The sequence below is a fragment of the Catharus ustulatus genome, chromosome 17 (genome assembly GCF_009819885.2).
Source record: "Catharus ustulatus isolate bCatUst1 chromosome 17, bCatUst1.pri.v2, whole genome shotgun sequence".
NCBI lineage: Eukaryota > Metazoa > Chordata > Aves > Passeriformes > Turdidae > Catharus > Catharus ustulatus.
Window position 1 is genome coordinate 14,324,756 of NC_046237.1, and position 17,993 is coordinate 14,342,748.

Genomic DNA, 17,993 nt, shown 5'->3' on the forward strand with positions numbered 1-17,993 from the left:
GGGAGCCAGCAGCGCCCCTGCTGGCTGTGCCCGGAACTGCACTGCAGGGGAAGGTGCCCATGGCCAGGACGCGGCTGGGACTGGGGCTCTGCCTCTGCTCGGGGCTGTGTTTGTTTGCCTTGGTACACACACACACACACACACACACACAGGGAAACAACTGCTGCTCCTTCTCCAATAGCTTTACCTGAAAGCCACGGCATTTCAAAGTTAGAATAATTCAGAGGGAAGGGGGTCATATTTTCCGTTCTAAGGGAAATTCCCACCTTCTTTGGCAGACACCTGTCTTTCACATCAAGACACACCACCACAAGCTTTGTCTTGCCTTTAATGGAGAAATACCTTTCTCTGAAACCTTGTCATCATTCTCCTCCTGAGACATCGACCCCCAGGCATTGCACAAACATTGCACGAATAAAAATTTCTCCCAGCCTAAATGTTTGGCAGCCACCTTCCAGCCCTACTCCATTGGCAACTCTTGTCCTTCAGTCCTGTCTCTAGCCTTCCTTTTCTTGGGAATGGGTGGACATGGCCCTGAAGCTTTGTAGGCGAACCTGAGACTTTTTCTAGCATGGTTCTCCTGCCCTTTCCTTCTGGTAGTCCCCTTCTTGGCTCTGCCTGCAGCTCCAGGCTTTCTCTCAACCCTAGCTCTTCCTTTCTGGGGAAGCTCTAGAGAAGGCTGCTGAGCCATTTTCCAGATCACAGGTTTCTTTAAGCCCCAGTCTCTTTGCAGGCCCCCACTTTGCTTTGGCAGCCCATTGTCATTCCTGTTTCAGTTATATGTCAAGGCTTCTTCTGTCCATCAGTGTTACTGTGAACCTCATTTTTAGCTGAACTTCTTGACAAGAACTGCAGTACAAAAGGTGATTCCCAGACAAGGGCTCCTAACAAACGAAAATAATCTTTGGCATACCAGTTCTAATCCTGTTCCAAATGCAACCCTAAGCTTTCACTTTCTGTCAGCCTTAGCTGTAGTTTTTGCTTTCCATCTGAGCCTTAGAGCTGCAAATCGAGATAGAGTTCTTCCAGCCCATGTGTCTTGGCAGCCCCCACTTGTTTTTGGCAGCCCTTTTCCTGCCATGGTCCAAGTGCAGCTTTAGGCTTTGTCCCTCTCACAGCCCTAACCCTAATCCTGGCACTGGCTCTCATATTTCCATAGAGCAATTGAAAAGGCCCCACAACCATTGCCTGGATGAAAACTGACCCACCCCAGCTGTCCTGACTTGGCTTTTGAAGCCCCAGCTCAGCTGTAAGCTCTGGCTTTCACTCAAGCCTCTTGTTTTTTGTGAAGAACTGCAGGGAAGACCCCTAATTCATGGCTCGCACCAAAGCTTTCACTCTGGGTTACTCCCACTTGTCTTTGGCAACCCCTTTCCGGCTTTGCTCTAGCAGTAACACCAGTCATTTTGCTTCTGAGCCTGACCCTGTGTTTGCCTGTGGACTGTGAGGAAAGGGTGTAAGGAAGGACTCACAGCCATTTCCTGGCTAAAAGCGTCCCAGATGGGTCTCTTGGCAGCCCCTCTCCCCCAGGTGCGGTGTAACCTTTCCTTTTGGTCCAGACCCTGACCTGAGCTGTTTTCCAGCTAACTGTAGGGAACCTTCTAAACTATTTTCCATGCCAGCCTCATTACCTTTTGCCATCCCTTTCCAGCCCCACATGAGTGCTACTCTGGGCCCTGATGCTGGTTTTCCAGCAGAGCCTTAGCTAAGCTCCCCAGCCTTTTTCCTAATAAAGACTTTTTCCCAGGAGGCCTCATGCAGTTCCTGCTTTGCTCAGGTGAGCTCTGCCACCTCTGCATCTCTGGATTTTCTTTTTCTTAGCCATAGCCCTGATTTTCCTGAGAAGCTGTGAAGAAGTTTTCTACCAATTCCCTGGAACAGTGTTTTCTCCCAGCCCAGTATTCTTGGAAGCTTCCATGTACTTTTGCAGCCCCACTCCAGCTCCAAACTTTATTTATCTCAGCATTATCCCAATTCTAATCTTATTGTCAAGGTCATTCTTCAGGAAGGCAGGAAGGTGTCTGCAAACTCAGGTCTTTAGCAGCCCCTACTTTCTTCTAGCGGGCCCTTTCTGGCCCCAGTCAAGCTATGAATTTTGGCTCTCCTTCAGCCATAATCTTAATTTCACATCTGAAGCCGAGTCAAGGGCTCTCAGAGGAGGCTTCTCCCAGGCCAGGTGTTCTGTGTCCTGGCAGTGCTGTTACAGCCCCACTCCCACAGCTGTCCTGTGCACATGGAGGACCTGTTTCCCAGGCTTACCAGTGATGCAGAACAGGGTTGAGCTGGGGTTCCTTAAAATTTTATATGTGTGTTTCTGGATTTTATGTATTCTTTTAAGTCAGAAAACTGCTGTTTCAACGTCAGTCAGACAGGGATTGGGCAACATTAAATCACTTTTCCCCTTCCTTCTTGTTTGCTCCACAGGGGTGCCAAGCAGCTGTGCCTTTTGTCAGCAGGGCTGTTGAAGGATGTTAGCACAGACTGGCTGCTCCTTCCCAGTTTTGCATCCAAGCTTCAGATTTGGATTCTGGCATTGTTACTAGCATGCAGCATTGGTGGACAGGATTTTTCCTGTGGAACAGCTACCTACAGAAGTTCAGTTAATAGTGCTTGTTAGACCTTCACTGGAGTATTTTCATGTTGAGTATTTCCAAGTGTCCTTTAATATCCTCCTGAGATGTGAGATGGTATGGTTGAAATACAGCAATGTCCATGGGCACCCCAGACATCAGGCTTCTAGGGAGAGGGAGAGGTGCTGCTTTGAGAGATGGGCAGCAGATGCTTCTGCTGCCCTGGCATGGAGGCAGTAGTGCATGGAGGCAGCAGATGCTTCTGCTGCCTGGAGCTGACATATCATGGTACCATAAGGAGCTTATTTACGGACACAAATAGTTTTCTGGCAGGTAAAACAGTTTTAGGGATCTCATGTGGCTTTTAAAGGTACCCTGCAAAGATTTGATGGAAAAGGAGCCATGAGCATATTGATGAGTGCCTGTGGTGAAGGGTATGAGCTCAGATCCAGGCTGCACCTCAAGCTTTGGCCAGCAGTGCTGAATGCCCCTCGCACCGGGACTGCACCTGCAAGCAGAAGTGGGACATGTCAGGATTTAGCTTCAGGTGGAAAATTTGCGTATTTTATATTTTTCTATAAAAACTGCAGTCTGGAAAATGGTTTCAGAAAAACAAGTCTGAGATTTAAAATCTCTTGGAAACCTTTTCCTTTCCTTGGGATAAGCAACAATAAAAGTGTATAAGAAGCTGTCAGGCTGTCCTCCCCCCGGGCTGGGTGGCCAGCACCCTGCCTCCCCTGGCCCAACAGCGCTCCCAGAAAACTGAAAATAGTTGGTATTTCCTATCCCTAGGGCAATTATTTGATCCTCTGCAGCTGATCTGAGCTATTCTCAGAGCTAGCAGCTGGCCTGGGCAGGGTCCTGGGTTGGGGGACCCAGACTGGGTTCTGGAAGGAGCTCCATTAGCAGCCCCTCAGTGCGGGGCTGGCTGTGCTGGGTCCTCTCCTGCAGTCCACATCCTCACCTCTGCAGGCTCACTTGTGCTGCCATTCCCCAAATGATCTGCATCTTGTCAACCTTCGCACAGAGCTCACTGTCACACAAGGTGATAAATATTAGAATTTATTTATTCTTCTGTGGTAATTTAAACACTGACAGTTTTGGACACAGGGTTGTTGGGCTGACGCTTTGGCGTTTGTTGGGGAGCTTTGTGCAGCTGGAACTGATCCATCAGGATTTTCTGCTGGTTGCTTTCAGCCTGCAGGCGAGGAGGTGTGTGTTGCAGCATCTTCCCAGCCAGACTGAAATAGCAAAACAATGAATGCTACTTGCTGTGGTTACAGACTGCTAGCTACACTGTATGTAAATTTAATTAATATTAGAGAGTATTGTTTGAGATTCTGTTGTCTTTAAAGTTTCAAAACCTGACCAAGAATATGCATATCACATTAAATCAGGGGATTTCTTTTAGTTGTGGGTTTGAGACTGCTGTGGGATGTGTCTGAGGTTCTCTGAGATCTGTTTGTGGGCCAAGGGGAACCCTGAAGAGCTGTTGTTTCCGTGCTGTGACAAGTTACAGGCATGCTAGCATTGTAACTATTTTTGCAAACCACATACTAGGAATTCCTTGGTGTCCTGTGGCAGTTTGTCTTAGATTTCCTGCTTCCAGCACTGTAACTTTACAATGCTTCTTACAGGCTCTCGGTCACAGCGGCATTGGGGGTTTCTCTGTGGACCTCACATGCCACGGCAGTGACTGTGTGGGACACGCTGGAGTGGGTGCACATGGGGACACTGGGACCTGCTGGGAGGGTGCTGCCACAGATGCCTCTCACCAAGCCTGCTGTTGCCCAAGGACTTCTCAGATCAGATGGTAACAGTGGTATTTCAGACATGTTCAGCTCTTGAGGTGAATGTGGGCCTGAGAACAAAGTGTTTTGGGTCAGCCTGACACTGGGGTAACTCTGCTGGGTAGTCAGACTCACAGAGGGGCTTTGAAATGTTATCCTGGGCTGGTCCTTGCTCTGGGCAGGCAGTGTGGCCAGGGATGTGTTTCCTGAGGCTTGTTAAAAAGCCAGGGATGCTTCCTCATTGGGAGAGCACAGTTGGAGAAAAGAGACTGGAAGCTGTTCTTGGTAGGGCTGGGTGCCTCCTCTCAGCAATGTGCTCTGAAGTGAGGTGCAGTGGGTCCCAGCATCCCTCATGCTGGACAAACTGGTCAGGTGAGGACCTCTTCCTTAGGGTACCAATTACTCTGAGTCTTCCCCTGCTTCCTGAATTTTCCCCATTTGCTCAGTCATGCCAGCCCTAGCAAGCACTGGATGTGCCGTGGAGTCGCTGATCACTCCAAGCAGAGTTTTGTTTTGTATTATCCTGAGGATTGAACACAGAAAGGGTGAGTGCTATGTTTTTTCCACCTTCAGCCCTCTCTGACCTTAGGCTGGCCTTCCCGAAAGCACAGCTCCTAATATGTAGAGCAGTAGGAGAGCTGGGGTCCATCACCTGCAGCATTCCTCCTGCTTTTGTACTGTGGGGCTACCTGTCTGCTCTTTTTAGCCCTCTATACAGGATAGAAATAAAAATACAAAATAAATTATAGAGACAGAAGCAAGGTAGGTGCAGAAAACCAGGCTTCCTGTTCCAGCACTGTCCCTCATGGGAGCTTGCGACAGAGCTGGGAGAGGAGTCTCTCTGAAGCACAGAGGAGCTGTGTGACATATGGACAGCCCCAGTAGGAGCTTTGGTGTTGAATGGTGCCATAGCATGGCTGTTGGAAGATGTCTGAGTAGAAGAATTATGAACTGAGCCTGGGGCATCACCTGGGCAGTGAATTTCAAGAGAACATAGTGGTTTAGAACAATGGAGGAAGGTGCGAGGAGAACTGCAGCTGATGTGAGCTGGCCTCTTTGAGGAGGTTTGATGCTGTCAAGGTATTGTCTGAGCACCTTTTGCTTCATTTCCATGCTTCAGAGCTTTATAGGAGCCAGAAAGGATGTGTTACCTGTGTATCTGTAAAATTCTTGCCTGGCATGTGTGAGGCTGTGTTTGCAGAAGTGTACACTGCTGTGGATTGCTGAAGGAACCTGCAGAACACCCAGGACAGTGACAGCAGGGTGCTGCAGGTATCAGGACAGAGCAGGACCCTGTAGGGGTGAGTCCTGCCAGCCATGAGTGCTGCCAGGATCCTGCACTTGGGGTATGCATTAGTGCCTGTTGTGCTCTGAACTGAATCCAGCTACTCCTTTGGTGCCATAGACTTGATACCTGCTCCCACCATGTGCAGAAGGGTGCTCAGAATATCTCCTGGCTTGGCTTCATCTGAGTTCCCTCATTCTGCTGTGTGGCTGTTGGAGCACAAGTTTCCTGGTCTAATGGTGTAGCAGCTGCACGTACAAATGGAGTCCTTGGTGCTATGCTTATGTTGCCCAGCACATGCATCAGTCAGGTTGCACCTGAGGGTAAGTGCTCAAGTGTGCATTTTGTTTGCTCAGAGCTAGATTTTCAGCAGGTGGTGTTGAGCAAGCAGGGAATTGCATACTTTGGTGTCGAGACATGTTGTATGGTGGAAAGTCTGGAAAGACACTTTGGTTTTCATGCCAGCATCCACCTCTCCTTCTGGCATGCAGCAGGATGTAGGCAATGGCAGTCTGTCTTTTCCATCAGGTATGATCTTGAAAAGCATCCTCAGCAGTGGCCATCTGGGATGTCTTTGTCCTGGACAGTCCTTGGGCTGCTCACAACTGTCTGTGACAGTTCCAGAAGGCAGTGCTACCTCCTGAGCACTGTGGCTTCCCAATGTGTTTCTTCATCTCTGCTATGTACATGAGTTAATGTCATGCAGGGGTGCTGGACAGCACACCCTGGCCGAGGCTCTGCACTGCCAAGACTCCATCTCGGATGCCCTGTGGCTAAGCCAGGCTGGGAGGAGAAGTTCACAAGTGCCTTTGGGTATATATCCCTGTTACCCTGTTATCTCTGTTACCACTCTAGAGCTTTATTCCTTTTTCTTCACATGTTGACCTCCTTTCCCGGACTTGGCAAGCATGTTTCTGCAATGCCTGTTAAAAGTTCTTCTCAAGCCCTGGAGATCTTGCTCCTTTACAGGCTTACTAGTCAGAGCCACTGTGGCTTCTCTGTGCCTTTTCTCTCAGCTCATTTTCAGTACTCCTTTTTCTCTGAAGATCATATTGAGAAGGTCTTCTCCCATTACTGAGGAAAAACAGAGGTGAGCTATTTTGCAGGACATGCACTGGATGGAACTGTGTGTACAAATGGGACAGAAGATTGTTCCTCACAGGGAGCTGTGGTTACTTTCACAGCGTGCTCTTAGTACTGATATTGGGGCTGCATGGCTGTAGTACTGGGCATGTCCACAGGATACTGGGAGCACATGTTAGTGAGCCTCAGCCTTTGAACTGGGAAAATCAGTCATCCAGCTGCAGAGGAGACTTTGGCCACTCATGTGGGAAGGCTGGTAGAAGAGGGAGAACACATGGTCGGTGCTTAGTCTTGGATTGGTGTTAGCTCAGTTGTGGAATTTCTGATAATGTTTTTGGCTTCTGCACAGATGCTGCAACTCCTGGAGGAGCCCAGGCAAAAGTAAAAGGAAATAATGGCATGATGTGGACTCAGTTTGGTGTAGGGATGGCTTGTGCTTTCAGAACAATAAAAATAAATCCAAGGGAGGAGGATAGTGACCTGATAGTAACCTGCCTCAAATTGTATAACTGAAAACGTCATTGCTAGCAGCAGATGCTGTGTAGAGGCTGTGCCACAGCAACTTGGCCTACTCATGGAGAGGGACAAAGGACATCTTTCAGCACTGCTCTGCTCGTCTCTTGAGATGCGACAAGACAGTTCCTAGTGCGTGGTCAGCCTGCTAGCACATGCCATGTTGGTGTGCTCATCGCATGTGCCTGGCAGTAGGGACTTGCTGAGGAGGTTGTGCCATGACCTAATGGAGGACTTGTTCTTGTCTGCTGGAAGTGCTTCATGCCTGCCTGGTGCATGGGTGATGCAGGCAGCATAGTGTGGGGCATGCATCAGTTAAAAGGTGTAAAATGGCATAAAAACTTCAGCACGGAGAATGCAAGCTCCCCACTTGTGACTGTGGCGATAAACCTGCAGCACTTGCATGTACTAGTTGATCTTCGTATGAAAACTATAAGCTTATTTAGAAAATTAGGCTGTCCTATTTGAGATTAGAGTTTCTTTTTAATCTGAAAATTCTTAATTAGTATGGAAATAACTTGTTAAGTAGGATTCTCTGTGCATATATATCCACATACCAGTGTGGTGGTGCCCCTTAGCAGGTGGTGTGCTTCTCTTTAGGATGATGGACAAGTTCCTAGCTCTGAGGCCAGGCAGGATGCTCTGGATGCAGTAGGCAAAAGCAGACCACAGCATCAGGCAGATGTGGTTGTGTCCCTTTCCTCCTGTCTAGCTTGTTCCCTAGGAGATGATGGGAAAAGATGCTTGCTCCACAGGATAATCACAGAATATTCTGAGTTGGAAGGAACCTACAAGGATCATTGAGTCCAGCCCTTAAATGAATCGCCCATATGGGAGTTGGCCCCACAATATTGGCATTATTAGCACCATGCTTCAACCAACTGAGCATTATGAATTAGCACAGTGTGTTAAATGCTGCAGTTTCCCTGGTGTCTGGAGTCACAGCTGGCCACAGTGACTCTGGCCCCTGCCAGCACAGTTTAAAGAAGCCTTCCACACATGGGAAAGGCATGGCATCCTGGGAGCTGGAGCAGGACCCCATGAGGACCTGGGGTGCTGCCATCCTCTCAGAGTGGCCTCATTGTGGCCAGCTCTATGTGCAGACAGGAGTCCAAGGGCTCTCTCCTAATACCTGTGGGGGTTTGTAGGGCCTCTTCTTGCATTTGGAGGACTTTGCACACATGGTTGGAGTGGGTATCTTGGTTAGAATCATTGAATCATCAAAGTTGTAAGAGACCTTTAAGATATCAAGTCCAGTGGCCCACCCAGTACTACCACTGTAACCCTTAATTGATGTCACCCAGTGCCCAATCCAGCCCCTTCTTAAGTACATCTGGGGATGGCAACTGCTCCCTGGCAACTTTTTCTGGTTCCTGACCACCCTAACAGTGAAAAATTTTGTTCTTCTATCTAATCTGAATCTCCTCTGTCTCAACTTAAGGCCCTTTACTCTTGTTCTCTGACTGCAGGCACAGCAAAAGAGACCAGCCCCCACCTCACTACAACCTCCTGTCAGGGAGTTGAGGGAATGATGAGTTCCCCCTATGAGCCTTCTCTTCTCAAGACTGAACAAATTCAGCTCCCTTGGCCGTTCCTGATAAAACATTTTTAATAGACCCTTCACAAGCCATGTTGCCCTTTGCTGGACACGCTCCAGGACCAAAATATCCTGTTGTCCCCTTTTGAAGAGAGGGGCACAAAACTGAACATAGTACTCAATGTGCCTCACTAATGCCAAGTACAGGGCACTGGTCACTTCCCTAATCCTGCTGGCCGCACTATTCTTGCTGTTGGCTTTCTTGGCTGCCTGGGTACACTGCTGGCACCCCCAAGTCCCTTTCTGCTAAATGGTTCTCAAGCCACTCCTCCTCCAGCCTGCAGCTGCAGGGGATTGCTGCGACCCAGGTGTAGGACCTGACATTTCACCTTCCTGAACCTCATGGGCTGTCCTCAGCCCATTGATTGAATCTGTCCAGGTGTCTCTCTAGAGCCTTCCTACCCTTGAGCAGATGAAGCGGACCTTGAGGTGAAACTGTATCCTGTGGATCTAACTGATGTCCTAGCCTTATTTTATCTAGACAAATGGCTCCAATTCAGTGGAAATACATGGGTATATGGTGGGTGTGATACTGTTTTGTGCCTGTCACTAGTTGGAATGAGAGGACAGAGCATACAGAAGACCTGTCTGCTGTTTTGGGACCTGTTCTGGAGCTAGTCTGGCCCTTACTCTGCTTGCTGTGCCAAGCAGCTCAGCTCTGACAGCAGTAGGACATGAATGCCTGTGATGTGTGTACAGAGCTTGGTATGCTCACGCTGGGCACAGACAGAAGGCGTGTAAGTGTTTCCTCTTGCCTCTTTGAGAGAGAGGAGGGTCTGCCCACTCTGTTCCTGACTATCCAATGCTGGCTGTGGCCTGAGCCAAGTGTTTTCAGGACACGGTCTGTCCTGGGCTGTAGCCAGTGGTGAGGACTGCTTGGCACATCCCTTCCAAGGATAGGTGGCTGTGTTTGTGGCTCTGGGTGGTGCTTGCTTCTGAGAGGAGGAAGCACAGGGCCGGGTAGCTGCCTCCTGCGGGTATCAGAGTGGGTGCTGTGCAGGGGCCCCCTCTGGGTTTGGCTGTGTCCCCCACAGCTATCCATGGGTGTGAGTCTGCACAGAAGCAAAGGTCTGTGCCAAGAACTGACTGCTCTGCTTTGGTCAGGGAGAAACCCCCTCGTGTGCACTGCTCTGTCACATCCTATCTTTAACCTGTGCCCTTGTCTCCTCTGGTCTGGGTGCTCATTCAGAGCGTGCCAGTGAGCTGGCCAAGAGCTCCTCCTCTTGCATTACTGTACCAGTGCTGCCAGCCCTGCTTCACTCACACTGTGACTGCGCTTCTCTGCTGCCTCCGGTAACCCCCAAAGCCAGGGTTGGTCTGCAACCTGCCACACTCAGGGAACTGCGAAAGGCCTTCCTTGATACTGACTTCAGCCTGGGAAGAGTTATTTGTGAGTCACCACACCCTGGAGAAAACAGATATTAGGAATGGGCAGGTTATCCTGCTTCGCAACCTGATCCAAAGGTGCCCTGGTGTTGTGGCCCAATGCCAGGCACTGATGAAAGCCACTCACCCTCTCCTGCCACAGCTGGGCAGAAGAGAGAAAAAGGGTTCATGAGCTGAGATAAGGACTGGGAGAAATACTTCAAGGGCAAAATAGGCTCAACTTAAAGTCGCAAAGGTGAACAGAGTCAGAGGAGGATAATGAGAAGTAAAATAAGCCCTTAAAACACCTTTTCTTCCCTCAACCCCCTCCCTCCTTTTCCAGTGACAGCACAGGGGTGTTTGGGCAGTTCATCACTCGAGGGAAATTTTCTTGTACTGCTCAGGGAGAGGAGTCCTTGCCTGTGAGACTGTGGGGTCCCTCCCATGGGAGAAGCAGTTCTCTGTGAACTTGTCCAGCGTGGGTCCACTCTCATGAACAGCAGTCTGTCCAAAACTGCTGCAGTGTGGGTCACTCATCCACATAGTGCAGTCCTCCAAGGACAGGCTGCTATACCTGAAAGCAGGGACCCTCTCTCCCCACTGGATCTCCCACTGGATCACAGCCTCCTCCAGACATCCACCTGCTCTGGCATGGGCACCTCCCCCATGGATCTCTGCATCCTCTGTGGATCCCCATGGGCTCTGGGTGGATCTCTGCATCCTCTGCATCCCCTGTGGATCCCCATGGGCTCTGGGTGGATCTCTGGGAGATCCCCTATGGATCTCTGCATCCCCCATGGATCCCCATGGGCTCTGGGTGGATCTCTGCATCCCCTGTGGATCCCCATGGGCTCTGGGTGGATCTCTGCATCTGCCATGAATCCCCATGGGCTCTGGGTGGATCTCTGGGATATCCCCTGTGGATCTATGCATCCCCTGTGGATCCCTGTGGGTTGTGGGTGGATCTCTGTGTCCTCTGCATCCCCTGTGGATCCCCACAGCCTGTGGGTGGATCTCTGCATCCCACATGGATCTCTGCATCCTCCATGAATCCCACGGGTTGTGGGTGGATCTCTGCATCGCCGTGGATCCCGGTGGGCTGTGAGTGGATCTCTGCATCCCACATGGATTCCCATGGGCTGTGGGTGGATCTCTGCATCCCTCATGGATCCCCATGGGCTGTGGGTGGATCTCTTCATCCCTCATGGATCCCCATGGGTTGTGGGTGGATCTCTGCATCCCCTATGGATCCCCATGGGCTGTGGGTGGATCTCTGCATCCCTGTAGATCCCCATGGGCTGCAGGGGCACACCTACTTCACCATGGTCTGCAGAGGAATCTCAGCTCTGGTGCCTGGAGCACCTCCTCCCTCTCCTTCTCCACTGACCCTGGTGTCTCCATGTTGTTTCCCTCACATGTTCTCACTTCCTTCTCTTCTCAGACTAAAAGAAAAAGCTGTGTGTCTTTGTTTTGACTTTCTTCTTAAATCTGTTATCACAGAGGTGTTACCAAGCTCTCTCATTGGCTCAGCTTTGGCCAGCAGCATGCCCATCCTCAGAGCCATCAGGGATTGGCTCTTCCAGACATGGTGGAAGCTTCCAGCAGCTTCTGTGGCCCCCCACTACCAAAAACCAGGCTGTGCAAAACCAAGACACTGGGGTAGAAGAATGTCAGGCTACAGGCAGAGGGCTGCTTTGGCAGCAGGGGCCTGGCTCTCCTTTCTGCTGGAGAGCCCAGGAACATCCCTGTCCCTCACATCCACTCATGAGAGCACTGGACATGTGATGCCTGCTCTCTATCCTGCTGAAGAGGCTGTGCTTGGTCTCCTGCCACTGCTGCTGAAGCTCATGAAGCAAGGCTAAAGCTCATTTCTCTGGGCAACTGGCTCATGGTACTGGCTGCCCTTCCCTGCCTGCAGCCTTTGTCCTGCCACCCCAGTGCTGCCTGCTTGGGATCCTGTCCTCCCTGAGTCTCAATGAGTTTCATTGGGTCTCAATGAAACCTCCTGTGTCCTCTGTGTGGGACCTTGTACAGCTGCTTCTCTGTCTTCCTGGGTTGGCGATGGCCCTTCCCCAGGCTGTGGAGGTGAACAGAGCTGCAGTGGTTGCCAGAGGGATATAGATGGATGCTACCAGTGTCCTGCTTTTCTGCTGTGGGAGAGTCTTGTGCTGCTGGAGTCTGTCTTGGTGCTGTCCCCACAGCTGTATCAGCTGGAGACATGCACAGGTACCTTGGAGTTGTAATGCTAGGTGCCAGGGCTCAGCCTACAGCCTGGAAGTTGTTTGGGTGGTGTAAGTTCTGCTCTGTCTCTGGCAGCAGCAGGTTGGCTGGCCTGGAAAAATCCTTGGGGAGTTACTTAAAGTGTCACAGAGCGATTATTTGGGGCAAGGTGGTAGTGGGGAGACCTCCTTGAGCACAGAAAGCATTCTGTGCCTTGCCCAGGTTCTGAGGGGCTTCACAGCCTTTTGATGGTGGAAAGAAAACAGAGAGCAGGAAGAGACAAGACAGTGCTAGTTCCCACAAGAACTGGAGTGCCTCAGATCCATCTTCTGAGTTACTCCAGCAGAAAATTGATTGAGCACTGGAACAGGCCTCCCAGGGAAGTGGTCACAGCACCAAGCCTGTCCGATTTCAAGAAGTATTTGAACAATGCTTTCAAGCACGTGATTCTAGGCATGATGTGTGCAGGGCCAGGAGTTGGACATGATGATCCTGATGGGTCTGATACAACTCAGTATGTTCTATGATTTGGTGTTTCTACAGTCTGTGAGGGCAGGGCTGGGAAGTAGGAGCAGCTCAGCTGGGTGGGTGATGGCAGGCCCTGCTGGGGGCCAAGCTGAAGCAGATGGGGGAAGACCATTGCACTCCTTGTGCTACTGGCAAGGAGAGGTAAGCTGAGCATGTTGGAGCCTCCTGCAGCACAGAGACCACCGTGAAAAATGAACCAACCCCAGGTGTCCTACACATCTGGTTCCAGGCACACCTTTGGGATGGGACTGCTCCCTGTGAGAGCCCAGCAGGATTATTCTGAGCTGCTGCACCCACTTGTTCTGAAATCTCTGCATGGTTCTTCCCTGGAGAGCACCTTTACTGCAACTGCATGTGTCTAGCCCTGTATTTACAGTAGTACAGGAGGGACTACAGGACAGGCTTAGTGTCTTGGTTTTGAGACAAATTTCAGGAGAAAATGCCTGGAATGAACATTTCCTCTAAACAGAAAGGGCTTCAGTAACTCCCTTTTCTTCTGCCAGTGAGAGAAATAAGCACCAGGGGATGAAACTGAAAAAAACCAAAAAGAACAAGGGTGCCTGCAAGACACAGAAAAAGAAAGAAAAAAAAAGTTAAATAAATGCTAGGTATTGAAGCTGTGGAACCCTACCCCAAACTATGGAACACCCCCCAACCCCAGTCTCAGTCCCAGTCGTGTCCCGGCTGTGGGCACCTTCCCCTGCAGTGCAGTTCCGGGCACAGCCAGCAGGGGCGCTGCTGGCTCCCAGCCAGTCAAGGCAACTGCGATGATTCCCCCGTGGCTGCAGGGGGCGCTGTGGCACGGGCTGGGCCGCCTCTCTCCACACGGGAATGGCGGGCGGGCTGGCGGGAGTGATGGAGAAGGGGCTGCCTGTGGGAACTCACGGCAAGCAGCCGGTCCCTGTGCCCCTCAGGATGGTGAAATTGACTGCAGCAGGAACCTCGGAGCAGCAGCTGGAACGGCAGGGCAGGCTCGCCTTAGAGGTAGCAGAAGCTCTGCAGCTGTAGCTGGACCACAGGACCTCCTGGCAGGCCAGGGGTAAAAAGTGTAGCAAAAAAGCGAGGAGGAGTAGCAGGGACACGGCAGGGGGTGCTGGGCAGCAGCAGCCCAGCTCCAGGGCAAGGGGGAGGCTCGGTGGGATTTTTCACCGGCACTGGCTGGTCCCTAGGTCTAGACTGTGCAGGGGGCAGCCCTCAGCAGGAAAACAAGGGTGTTCCTGCATCCTGGTGCCGTATGTGTTGGCTCTAGGCTTCCCACAGCAGAGCAGCAGAAAAAGCAAGCTACCAAGTCCAGTAACAGTGCCGAAGCAAAAAGAAAAAACAAACCCAAAAGAAGCAGGATTTTTGGTCAGAGACACAAACTGATGGTCAGTCCAATAGCCCATCCTGGAAAGGGAAGAACTGCCCCTTGCCTCGTCTCCAACTCCCTCTGGAAACCCCGGCCTGGCTCCCATTCATGGTGGTAGTCCTGGAGCTAGGGAGGTGGGGGAGGGGCAGAGACAGAGACAGCAGCGACCCCTGGGCGCGAAACAAAATTAAACAGATCAAACCCCCCCAAAATTATATGAGGATAATAAACCATTCCCAAGACACTTAGTCATGAGAAGAAGTCCTGTGTCATCCTGTTCCCAGAAGCCATGGAACTCCTCCCTGCTCATGTTGTGGCACTGGGTTCCTTTCCTTGCTCCCACCTAGCTTGACTTAGATGTGGGCCAGGATGGCCTGAGCTGTGCCATGTAGCCAGGATCAGAGTTAGCAGCCTTTGCCTCTTCTTTTCAGTATGGTGGCATGAGCTGTGGACCAGCATCAGCATGGACAATTGGTCACCTCATGCATGAGCACTTCTAGGACCTGTTGGGTTTTGGTGTTCCTGCTGGGGAGGGAGAGAGTGGGGTATGGGGAGGTCAGTGGGGCTGGCCTGTGGGCTGGCAGCAGTGCAAGCTGTGCCCTTGTGCCAGCAGGTCTGACAGCTCACACCTCATGGAGTGGGGTTTGCATGGGAGGGAAAGGAGAGGCAGGTGTTTGTGGGATTTCTGTCTTAAAACACTTGTTAAATACTTTTGAGCTATTTGGCACCTTTTGCTGGTACTGTGGAGCAGACAACTGCTGAGGGTTGACTGCACAAAAAGCATCTACTGCTGAGAGCTTTGTTGAGTGTGCTGTGGCTGGTGCTGCAGTGGTGATGGCACAGACTGTGACCTCACCCTGTCACCTTGACTGTCACAGTACAGTAAATTCACGAATACAAGCCGCACTGAGTATAAACCGCATCTATGGGTGTTGGCAAATGTTTCGGTTTCTGTCCATAAATAAGCCGCACCTGAATATAAACCGTTCTGTCGTTCGCAGCGAGGATCCGCATGCAACAAAGTTGCCAAATAGTAACCGAACTGCGGCATGGCGGGGTTTACTGGCTCAACTAAAGCTGTGCAGGCTTGGCCTGCTAGGGGCTGCTGACGGGGCCAGGTGGCTCAGCTCGGTGGTGCTGCTCGGGGATGGCCGCCGCCTCTGGGTTCGCTCGCCCCAGCCCCGCTCCTGCCGCGGTGCCGGCCGAGCACGGAGAGCACACCCTGCTCCCGCCGCGGCGCTGGCCGGGCACAGGCAGCGCGCCCTGCTCCCGGCTCGGCGGGCGAGCACGGAGCTCGCCCCGCTCCCGCGGCGGGCGCCTGGTCCCGGCGCGGCGGCGGCGGGCGAGCACGGAGTGCCCCCTGCTCCCGGCGTCGCAGCAGAGAGCGGGGGCGGAGCCCCCCGCCTCCTCCCCGAGCTGTGGGGATGTCAGCACGGAGCCCCCTGCCTCTCCCCCGCCTGAAGTAGGGAACTCCCCTGCCTCCCTCCCTCCCTCCCCCAACTGCCGGCGCTGAGCTAGCCCCACCCACCGCGCAACACAGTATCCAATTTGTAACAATCGCGAAATCCTGGGTTTTACTGGCAGGCGCTCGGCTTGGCACCCTGGCTGGCACTTCTGGGGTTGTAAATGTCAGAAAATTATTCACATATTAGCCGCTCCTGAATATTGGCCGCATTTCCGGTTTGAGAGCAAAATCTAAGTCAAAATGGTGCGGCTTGTATTCGTGAAATTACTGTATGTTTATCCTGGGGAGCTGCAACAATGCCCCATCCACGCAGGACTGGCGCGGTTTTTGATGTTGACCCTGCATGTGGCAGGGCTACTCCTGGCCTTCCTGCCACCACAGCACTGGTGGGAGGCAGGCAGTGAGGCCAGCTTTCTCCTGCATCTGGCAGTGTCCAACCTATTCCCAGTCCCCAGAGAAATAAAGCCTGGGCAGGTGCGTGTCAGCTCACCATCTGGCCTGGTCCTAAGTGTGCGTGAACCCTGGGAGGAGGAGCTGGGCGCTGTTCCTCTGTGTTTGGGTTTAGCTGCTCTGGCAGTGCCTGGGAGCTGTGACTGTTGCAGACACCAGCTAAAAAGTTGTGCTGGCCAAGCTGGACCATAGCCACTGTTGCAGGGAGCCTGAGAGAACACTGCCCCAGAGAGCTGTCATGGTGCTGCATTGCCACAGACCCCTCACTGGTCCACTGGAGGGGGACACCTGGTCACCCCTGGCACTAAGTTGCTGCCAAGAGCTGGACGTGCAACTGCAGCCCCTCTGATCAGGCCTAGTGTGGAGGAGTTGCTTGGAAATGACCCCTCCCTTAGCCCATCCTCCCTGTGGGCTGCAAGGAGGGTGCCACTCCTGCAGGGTCCTCCGCACTGCAGGGGCACAGGCCTGGGGACACAGCCAACCTGGCCCCAGCACTGTGCCTGGGGCTTGTGGGGAGATACTGTTCTTCTCCTCCTTGCTTGCCCCATAGCAGCTCTTCCACGGTCATGGGGCTTGCAACCCATGTCAAGTTCCTGCATCCTGTCCAGTTTATTTCTGGTGTCATTGCTGCTTCGCAGAGGCTGGTTTGTTTACTTCCCTCTGCTGCTGCAGGTCTGGCAGCATCTGACAAGTCTCTCAGGAGAGCCTGGGCTATACCTGGGGCTCTGAGGAGTTGGAATGTGTTCTGTGCAAGCCCCAGACATGCTACTTCTTGCTGAGACTGTGGCTGCCATGTTGGTCTTGGCCAGTGGGTTTCAGGCAGCACTGAGCTATGGTGATATCTGTGGTTGGGCTCTTGCCATGGCTCAGCAGAGCAGATGTCCCCAAGCTTGTCCCTGAGAGTTTCTTTCTGGCAGCTTTGTTGCTCTGAACAGTCCCGGGGTCGACTCAGCCTCCTGGAGGCATGAATGGAAGGATGGAGTGCCTCAGATTCAGCAGTCTCGTCATTGTGAATTTTTTTTGTGTTGTGTCTTGCAGAAATAACATTCATCCCAGATTTGATGATAATGAAAATACAGAAAAAAGAAAAGCAGGTTTGTGACCATCTCTCCTTCTCCCAATTCAGCTGTCAAGGCCTGAGGACCATGTCCCATGTGGAAATTGTTGCAACTGATGTGTGATGGGAAGGAGGCTGTGGGAGTGTTGTCTTGAATTTCCAGACAGGGGTGCAGCTTTGCTCCTTGAAATTTGACCTGAGCTGCACCCCAGAATGCATGAGCCTGATGGAGCCATTGAACAAGGTGGGATCTATCTTCAGTACTGGAAAGGCTCTTGTCTTGGTGCTGCCCCCAGTGGAGGAAGAGCCCTTCTTTTTGTCTCAAAGTCCATAGTATTGGTTCTTGCTGTAATCTCATTACCAAACCACATGTTTGCTGTGATTGCTATTACTAACACGATACACCAGACTAATACCAGCTGGGAGGTTCAGGAAGATCATGTGTGGGAGCTGTGGGAGCTTGGACAGGGGGGAATTTTCTTCCCTGACTCAGAAAAAATCCCATCTCACAAAGCTGTCATTTCTGAATTGCTGCATTGGATCATAACAACCTGCTGCTCCCAGAGGGGATTTATGAGGCAGTGGTCTCTGTATTTAACTGTCTGCAGGGTAAGAGCCTGACCATGGGCACTCTGCTGAGGGGAAAGGACTTGTTACATGCACAGGGTCGCTCTGCCTGTAGGGCTGAAATACGGCTGGAGGTATAAAACAAACTGGTCTAC

At 51.8% G+C, this 17,993-nt stretch overlaps 1 protein-coding gene across 10 annotated transcripts in view; it reads left to right on the forward strand.

The window, feature by feature from the left end:
- CHD6 (chromodomain helicase DNA binding protein 6) overlaps positions 1-17,993 on the forward strand; it is a 95,849-nt gene that overhangs the window by 20,707 nt on the left and 57,149 nt on the right. For 7 of the 10 annotated variants that reach the window (XM_033074641.2, XM_033074648.2, XM_033074649.2 and 4 more), the window contains exon 2: positions 17,253-17,308. The exons of 2 other annotated variants lie outside the window; for them this stretch is intronic. In XM_033074641.2, coding sequence (XP_032930532.1) covers positions 17,276-17,308 — 33 coding nt within the window. In that variant the 5' untranslated portion in view covers positions 17,253-17,275. Of the gene's footprint in view, positions 1-17,252; positions 17,309-17,473; positions 17,516-17,993 lie in introns of those variants that run through there. One more of the 10 variants, XM_033074644.1, reaches the window with a different exon arrangement.